This window comes from Mustela putorius, unplaced genomic scaffold, assembly GCF_011764305.1.
Source record: "Mustela putorius furo isolate JIRA1106 unplaced genomic scaffold, ASM1176430v1.1 tig00000738_pilon_pilon_pilon, whole genome shotgun sequence".
In the NCBI taxonomy this organism is placed as follows: Eukaryota; Metazoa; Chordata; class Mammalia; order Carnivora; family Mustelidae; genus Mustela; species Mustela putorius.
The window spans coordinates 39,622-48,443 of NW_025421463.1; the positions used below are offsets into that span (position 1 = coordinate 39,622).

The window sequence follows — 8,822 nt, forward strand, 5'->3', positions numbered from 1 at the left end:
TGAGTGTGTAGACCTCGGCTGTAGCTGTGTAATTTTCTGTGTATCTAACACCGATCTATAAAATACCGTCTATTAAAAAGCCAACAAACGACGAGCCACGGATGGGACACGGCGCAGACGGGCCTCCAGGCATCCCGTCACCCACAGCCAGACCAGCCCTGCCCTTGAGCCGCTCCAAAGGACACAGTGAAGTTTCAAAACCAACCAATCATAGGATAATGATTGAGGGACAGAAACGGTGCGGATGTGGGGGAGAGAGCCTCATGGACCCACCCCCACCCAACCCCCGGCCTGCAACCAGTCACCCCACACACACACTGTCCCCAAGGAGCCCAGCAGAAAATGAAAAGGAAGGCCCCTGCCCTCCAGCAGCACAGATGGCAGGTGAGTCAACAGGCAAGCCTGCGCAGGGTGACCAGCACGAGGGCACCGTGGCCCATGAGGTCCTAACCCTGTGGGAAGGGGAAAGCCAGGAAGGCTTCCTGGAGATGATGGGTATGCAAACGGCTTGAGGTCCCTGCACACAGTGGGTAAGCCACAGCGACAGAAGGGGCAGCTGCGGGCTCAGACCCCGGTACCTGGAGAGGCAAGGTGAGCCCACAGAGCCTGGAAGAAAGGCGGCCCAGGGTCCCGTGGTGCCAGGGAAGAAGGCCACGCTTCAGGAAAGGCCCCCACGGCTACACACGGCCACACAGACAGATGAAAGGCCTCCTCTCGGCCAGCGGACCCCACCTCGGAGGCAGGGATGAGGGGTGACCGACTGCGGAGGGACACGGGGTTTCTTTCTGGGGTGACGGAAATGCTCTAAAATCTGATTGTGGTGACGGCTGCACAGTTTCGTGAATATGCTAAAACCCGGTGAATCGCACTCTCAACGGGCGGTTGGCATGACATGTAAACGACGCCTCGATGAAGATATTTTAAAAACCGCCGCCTCTCCGCCTGCAGCGCCCTGCCCCCTCCCTGTGGAAGCCCGCCGCCCCCGGATCCCGCAGCTCCCCCAGCCAGGCTCCCGGGACCCGGAGCACCCCCACCCCAGGGCACAGCCCGGCACCCCAGCCTGTGCCGAGGCCACATTTCACTTCCCCAAGGCTTACCGACTGGGGAGCCGGAGCAGAGAGGGGCAGAAGCGACACAGGAGTAGCGGGGAGGGGTGGCGTGAGGGGGCACTTCCCTAACCGGGCTCAGAGCTCAGAGGCCGCCCTGGCTGGGGAAGGGAGCAAAGTTGCGCCCGACAGAGGGCTCGGCCAGCCCCGCAGGCACCTGGGGCAGAAGGGGGCGGAGGGGAGGGAGAGGGGGAGGGGGAGGCTCAGAATGGAGGCCGCTGCGGCACAGGAAGGACTCAGATGTGCCCCCACCTGTCCTCCACGCTGGCAGGACTCGGGAGGGACTCCTGCCTCCTCACGCCACGTGCTCACCGCAGACACGCCCAGGCCCTGCTGCCCACAGGGGACGGGCTAGAAGCAGAGCGCTTTCCACTGATGGCGGGAACCTGCCCGAGAGAGGGGAGCTGCCCCCCCACCTCTGGGGCCCTTGACGGTGCCCAGCACACTGGGCTTCTCTTCCCCACAGATTAACCTGGCTCTGGTGGCACAGAGGAGTTCGGGTAGCGCCCCCTCCCCATCTCTCATTCCAGAGGCACAGGTAACAACTCACTGACCACCCTCACTTCAGAGGGGAGAACTAGGGCCCCTGGTGTCCCGTATCTTTCTTCCCAAATCTGGGGCTGAGCCCTGAGACAGCCAGAAGCCCTGACTCCAACCACAGCCAGCCAACACCAGCCCGTGCTGGGGACGAAGAGCACCTGCCCACTGGCCACCATCTCCCCCCGCCCCTCCTCCTTGGAGAAGCCGGCGGCCCATTCTATGAATGGCAGAATGCTCTCAAACCTCTGGTTTCTGTATACGACACCAAGACCCTTGTTTACAGGTGACCAAACCCAGGCCCAGAGAGGTGAAACGTCTTGCCCAAGAACACACAGCAGCAAGATCAAGTTTTCTGCACCTCACCTCCCCGCTACAGGTTAGGAACAGAGACCGGTCCAAAGCTGACTGCCGCTCACCAGCCTGTGGCCTCAGGGAGATTCCTCTTCTGAGAGGAGCTTCCTCATCTGTGCGACGGAGCTAGTAACAGCACCCCCCTCCGGTTACAAAGACCAATCCTACAAAGCGCTCAGAGGGCCGGCAGGCCTGGGGTCCGGGAGGCCCTCGTTACTGCCGCGTGCTAGATGGCAGAAAGCCTTCCCACCACGACTCTCGGCCGATCGCTCACACCGCTCTCACGGACCCCCAGAAACGTAACTGGACTTGCCACAGGGGCTATCGGGGAGGCGGTGAGGTCGGGAGCCTTGCAGCCAAACAAACCAGGTTCCAATCCCAGCCCTGCGACTTATCTAAATGGGGGCACAGGCCAGCCCACCTCTCTGTGCCTCAGTTTCTCCCACTGGGGCGGAAGGGGGACAGTGCGGGGAGAACACCTGTCCCACACCTGATGTCCCACGCTGGTCTCAGTGCTTTCTGTCACTGTTCGCAGAGTTTCTGTGAATGGCCAGTACTCCCTGTCTTCCAGGGTGACCAGAGGGGACTTCAGGCACAGGCCTCAAACACGATCGCAACCCGGTCAGAACTCAGACGCCAGACAATGTCAACGACAGCCCTCAGGAGGGGCCAGTCAGCGGTGCAGAAGGAGGGGCCCAAAGTCTCCCCCCGGCCCCTCCGTGCGGGCCGCACAGACACCGGAGGAAGGAACACGGTTTTCTCGAATCAGGGAACCCTCCCCTGGCCCCACCTCTGTAAGGAAAGTCTGAGCGACGTCCCCTGAAGTTCTCAAGTTACCCGATTACATTTCTTGACCTCGCCAGCCGGCCGACTCCCAACCTGGGGCAGGGCTGTGCCTCCCACCGCTGGGCCCTCAACCACCATCATCTTCAGCGACCCGGGTCTCCTCCTGCGCCCGCCAGCCACACCAGACTCTCAGGGACTTGAACTCTTACCCCTATGCGTGGGGTATTTTCGAGATTCTGCCCAGGATGAAGACCCAGCGAAAGTCCCCACTGCCATGCTGCCGAAGGGCCAAGAAAGAAACCAGCCCGAAACCACCGCAGGGCCAAAGAGCCCCCAAGTCCACTTCCAGCCCCCCCAACCCAGAGGCCTTCCTCCAGGCACCTGGGGAATGGACACATTCTCCTGGAGCGGCTTCCCACCGGCGCCCTGTCTGGGCTGAGCACACAGACGCCACCTCCCCAGCAAGTGCAGCTGTATCCCTCCCACTACTCACCTCCACAGCCCACGTCTCATCTCCCCAAGTCCGCCAGGACGCCCCAAACCCCAGCGCAGTCAGAGCTCCCACGGGGCAGCAAGCGCGCTCGGAAATGGTCTTCCGTGCTCGGGGCGACAGGTGCCGCAGCCGCGGGAAGCGAGGCAGGCAGAAGCTCAGAGAAGGGGTCGCCGGGCCACACCGCCGGCCACCGTGTCTTCCTTCCCAGCTAGTACACGCTTTGTGCTGAGAGGGGCTCCAGAAATGCTCAGCACGTCCCCAGCACGGCCGCCAGGCGGGACCCCATCCCGACACACAATAGAGGCCGGACATCAGAGGTGAGGGGCGCCAGAAGGGCCGCCCCCGCAGAGGAGCCGCTGTCTGGAGCCCAGACCGCGCCAGGACGGGAACTCCATTCCCTACAGGCTCAGCCCCCGGAGGGAAACAGCCCAACCACAACACGGGGGGAGCTGAAAGGGGTCCGTCCACTGGGGCCCATGAGGTGACGGGGTGCCGAGGGCATGGCCACCAACACAGGCCACACCACGGACGCGTCAAGGGAGCCCCTCCGTTCGCCGATGACACGGATTCCACCAAGAGTGGCCCGGGGCTGGGGCTGGCGTCTGTCACATCTGGAACGTCACTGTGACACACAGAGGACGGGCTGCAGGCTCACAGCCTCTCCTGGCAACAGGGTTCACTGGGCTCTAACAGCACTGTTTCATTGTGCCTGAACCGCGATTCTATTCTGTTCTGTCGTAGAGCAGAAATGGTGATTCAGGAAAAACAGGCCTGATTCTCCCCCTCGTTTCCAGCTGGTGAAGGTGAGGCCCAGGGAGCACAGGGACTGCCGGTCACCGGGCGCTGCCAACCACTGGTCTCCTGACACCCACTCCTGGCTGGACTGACAGATAAAAGGGCACTGAGGGGAGCCTTGCGGGCTGGCAGTCTGGAGAGAGACCACCTGGTTCCTCCTCCATGAGGGGTCCCTCGGCCACCTCCAGAGAAACCCAGAATAAACAGGTTGCCAGGGCCAGAGCCCAGCCAACCACAAGTTTAAGACTTTCCCAGTTTCCAGGAAATGCCTTTCCCGAGTGCAAACACACAGACATCACAAGGACAGGCCCTGCCCATCCACAGGCCGCACCACTGGGACAGCCACACCCCACACCTCATCAGCCAGGGCAGCGGAGGGGGAAGAAGGGCAGAGGCCCCACGGACCCCCACCTCCCAGCCCCCGGGACCAAGGTGGCACCCCCACCCCCCGCCATGAGTCCAGCACCGTCCAGACTGCGGAGGTTCAAGGCCCCTGCCCTGCAGTCACAAAGTGCTCCAGAAGGACCAGCACCATGCCCAGGACAGGGAGAAGGCCAGCCAAGCCAAGCCCCCTACCTGGGCCACGCAGAGGGTTTTTGAGGGTCTGCAAGCAGGAAGGTGGGACAGGGTTCTTTAGGTCCCCAACCCAAGGAATCCCAGCTAACAACGGTGGGATGTGCTTCCCTCCCAGCACAGGGCAGGGGCGAGAGCCGGAACACACTCACCCAGGGGGATGATGTGTGCTCAAATGCGCCCGGGACACAAGTGGGGCAGTCAGGGAAACTGGCTGCCCGGGGGCGGAGGGCACTGCCAGCCTCGCCAGGGTGTTCTGATCTCTGCCCTGGGTGTGCCTGGCCAGCAGGTGGCCTGCAACACCTCCTCTAATACTTGTATCAGCCCCCTCTCCCTTTACTGCTGGGGAAAATGAGGACCTGGAGGTGCAATGCCTTCCTGCCCAAGGTCACAGGGCATGTGCACCAGAGGCAAGTCTCCCAAGTTGTCTCTTAACTAGTGCATAGCTCCGCCCATCCTGCCAGGCCCAGACTTAACCCCCAGCGCTGGGCCACTATGGGGCCTGGGACCCAACGGCCACGACTTTTGTGTGCGGGAAATTTCCTCTGCAGCCTGCATAGGGAAGGCAAGAAAAGATTCCCGTCCTGCAAAAGATCTCCCCCAAAATGAATTTTCCCTGCGTCTGGAAATTCAGGACTGGCAACAACCCCTAGAGCAACCAGGCTTCGGGGGCAGCCACGGAGGTCTCCAGCCCTGGGGCCTGCCGCCCCTCCCGCCACAGAGCCACTGTCAGGGGCAGGTGAGCCCGCCCCCCTGTCCCTGGCTCCTCTTCCCCCGCAGCTGTAGGCCTGGACAGGGGTGCGGTTCTGCTCCGAGCAGGCGGGGACCCCAGGCTGGGGGCCGCCACACTCCGCCGCCAGGCCTGCAGGCGGCCCGGGTCCCCGCAGAGCCCCACTAAGCTAGAAGTCACAAACAAAGGGAGAGCAGCCAAGGCAGAAAGAGGGGTACGGGGAGGGGGCGAGTGGCCACAACTTTTTGGCGGGGTCGCTTCTGGGGTCGCGGGCTCCCTCCTCCTCTCCTGTGTCCCCAGGGAGTGGGTTCCACGACGACGTTCGCCCGCCGAGCCCCGTCTCCGCCGCGCTTCGGCCACCAGCAGCACCCCAGCCCGGGCCCCGCGCCCCCGGGACGTCCTCCTCTCCCAGGTCGGTCGGGCGCCGGGGGCCGCGGGGCGCGCGCTCGAGGGGGGCGGCCGTGACGCGCTCCGGCCCCGCGCGGGACTGGGGGCGTGTGTGCGGGGCGCGCCCGCGCGGGGCCCTTCTGGGAGGGCCGCTGGCTCCGGGCCCCGGAGGCGCGTGGCCGAGCGCGCGGGGTCGCGGCCGGGCCGGCCCGGGCCGGAGCGGGTCCGTGTGTCCGCGAGGTCCGTGTGGGCGTCCGCGCGCGCCGCTTACCCTGCGCGGAGATCGGAGCCAACTCTCATTCACCCGCTGCCGCGGCGCCCCCCTCGCCGGCCGCCGGCCGCGCTGCACCTGCCGCCCGCCCGGGAGCCCACGGCGCCGGGGAGCCCGGAGGAGGCGGCCCCGCGGGTCCGGGCCACGAGCGCGGAGGCGGCGGCGGCGGCGGCGGCGCCAGGTCGCGCGCTCGCGTCCCGCTGCGCGGAGTCTGCGCGCTCCGGGCCCGGCCTGCGCAGCCGCCGCCCCGCCCCGCGCCTCGCCCCGCCCCGCGCCTCGCCCCGCCCCGCGCGCCGCCCCGCCCCGCGCACCGCCCCGCGCCTCGCCCCGCCCCGCGCCTCGCCCCGCCCCGCCCTCCCGGGGCGGCGGGCTCCGGATCCCGCGGGAGCGCGCCTGTCCCGGCGGGGCGGCGCGCGCGCTCACGCTCGTTCCCGCGGCGCCACCTTTGTCTGGGCGGCCCACGTGCGTCCCCGCCACCTGCTCCCGCGCGCACGCGCAGCGGCTCCTCCGCGCGGAGGCCGCGGCCACGTCCCCGCGCTCCGCCGCGGCGAGCGCCTCCGGTGCAGGCACGCACGGCCACGCACGGCCACGCACGGCCACGCACGCCGCTGTCACCTCGCCGGGGCCCGCGCGCCGCACCGCCCGGGGACGCGCCGGGGCCGCCGCGGGTCCGAGACGGAGCTGCGCTGCCCGTGGCGACCCGCACCCCGTGGGGAACGCCCTTCCCGTGGCGGCCGCTGCTGGCCCACGGCCGGGGGACTGGGGCGCACTCCCCTGGACCCCGGCGCCCGGCGGAGCTCCCGCATGCCCGGGGGTGCTGCCTGGCCTCAGGGCTGGCTCTGGGTCGTCCCCGCTCTCTCCAACTCTCACCGTCGTAGAAGGGAGCCGCGCCCGCGCCCTCCGCACTCCCGCGTCTGTCCAGGCACCACCCAGTGGGGTCCCGCTCTGCGCGCTCCTGCCCCCGGCTCTGGGACACCCTCTCCCCCGGAAAATCCTGCCCCACCTTGGCTGCACGACCAGAGGCCGTCCCAGCTCGCAGGACGATGCGGAGTGGACAGAGGGAAGCAGCCCCAGAGAAACCCGGCCCTTAGGCGGGGCTGGGGTGCCGGCTACGAGCCCCTCGCCCAGGTCTGACCGGGACAAGGCTACTGACGATTGGGCTGGGAGGGTAGGGGAACCCGGGGAATACAGAAGGCCTGAAGGCTGTCACCCAGGCTCCTCGGCCTCCCCTGGCCAGCTGGGTCCTCTGGGCTCTGCCCTGCCCTTCCCATCTGCCCGCGAGTGTCCCGCCCGCGCTTCCTGCGCTGCAGAAACTGACAAGCACCCAGTCCTACAGGCACCTCCGCTCAACAAACCCAGAACTGAACTCTCCGCTACCCTCCCGCCCCAACCCGCCTCCAGCCTCCCCTCCCTCTGGGAAAGTCCTATCCATCCCTCCAGAGGCCCTAAGTCCCTGAAACACTTCCTGGGCAAGATTTGGGTCCCCCCCTTTTTTCTCCTGACCCAGCATCTCTGCCTGGGGAGGCAGCCTGATGGGCCAGGGTCAGAGGCTAGCATTCAGGTGAGCTCCTAGCAGGAGACTGTCCTCTGTGACAGTTTCCTTCTGCAGAATAGAGAACCTGATGACTTCCGAGTAAGGGAGCTAACCTATCGCCTGTGGCCCGGCTCCACGCCCCCAGTTCCTCAATGCACCGCTTGACCAGCCTGGCCGGAAACAGTCCTGGCCTCCCAAGTTCCCAGAGCGCCTAGGAGTCCCCACCTAGTACCTGCCACCTCCTGTCTCCAACACTAGGATTGTTTGCATGGTTACTGATTATGTTCTTGCCTCCCCGAACCCTCCCCACCGCACCCCTGGGGCAAGACCCAGATTATTTATGTGTGCATCACTGCACCACCACCCCGCATCCCCCCCTCACCTCTGGACCTTGGCCAGACTAAGTATGGTTGTCAGGACGTTTTTGTTCACAAATGACAGAAATCCACCTCCAACTAGCCCCAAACAGCCCCTATCTGCCCATGAAAGCAGCAAACAGAGCTCCCCACCATAGCATGGCGCAGACCAGGGGCCCAAAAAATGTTTTTTGAAGGCGTGCCCAGGGTCGGGGGAGCAGGCAGGAGCTGGAGGGAACTTGGGGAGAAGGGAAGGGGTTGAACCAGACTGCCGGGTCCACCTCAGGAGCCCTCACGTCCAGTCCCCCCAACAGACATCTGCGGTGGGTGGGGGACAGGACATCTGCACCTGCTGCCGCCAGCGAGGCCACAATGGTGGGCAAAGCCAGGTTTGGTCCCCCCAGTGGGTGGGTTCAGACCGGATCCCCCTCAAAGCAGGCGCTTGGCGTGATGGGATACTGCCCTGCTCGGGGCTCCTGCGAGTTATCCTGTCACCTCATTTACAAATGGGGACTGTTCCAGGCTCACCTGTGTCTGTGCCCCAAATGAACAGGCTGAAGCCCTAACCCCCAGTACCTCAGAATATGACGGTGTCTGGAGATGGGGCCCTTACTGCAGCCTTTATCGAGGTGATTACATTAAAATGAGGTGCTTAGGATGGGCCCTAACCCAGTCCGGCTGGGGTCCCTAATAAGAAGAGGAGGTCAGGACACACACAGACACACAGACGGATGACCGTGTGAGCAGGGAGAGGACAGCCATCTGCAAGCCCAGGAGAGGGGTTGGGACCTTCTGCCTCTGGAACCCTGAGGAAATAAATCTCCGTTGTCCCAGCGTCCCCTCCTTCCCAGTCTGTGGTATTTATGCTGAGCAAACTCCCACAAGGACCCGGCTCAGAGC

The 8,822-nt window shown here is 65.1% G+C and overlaps 1 protein-coding gene across 1 annotated transcript in view; it reads right to left on the reverse strand.

Moving 5' to 3' along the window:
* The window catches only part of LOC123393069 (GRAM domain-containing protein 4-like), a 36,987-nt gene extending 30,733 nt beyond the window's left edge, over nt 1-6,254 (reverse strand). Inside the window, exon 1 of the mRNA XM_045083684.1 lies at nt 6,033-6,254. Coding sequence (XP_044939619.1) covers nt 6,033-6,061 — 29 coding nt within the window. The 5' untranslated portion in view covers nt 6,062-6,254. The remainder of the gene's footprint in view (nt 1-6,032) is intronic.
* Between the last annotated feature and the right edge of the window lie 2,568 nt (nt 6,255-8,822).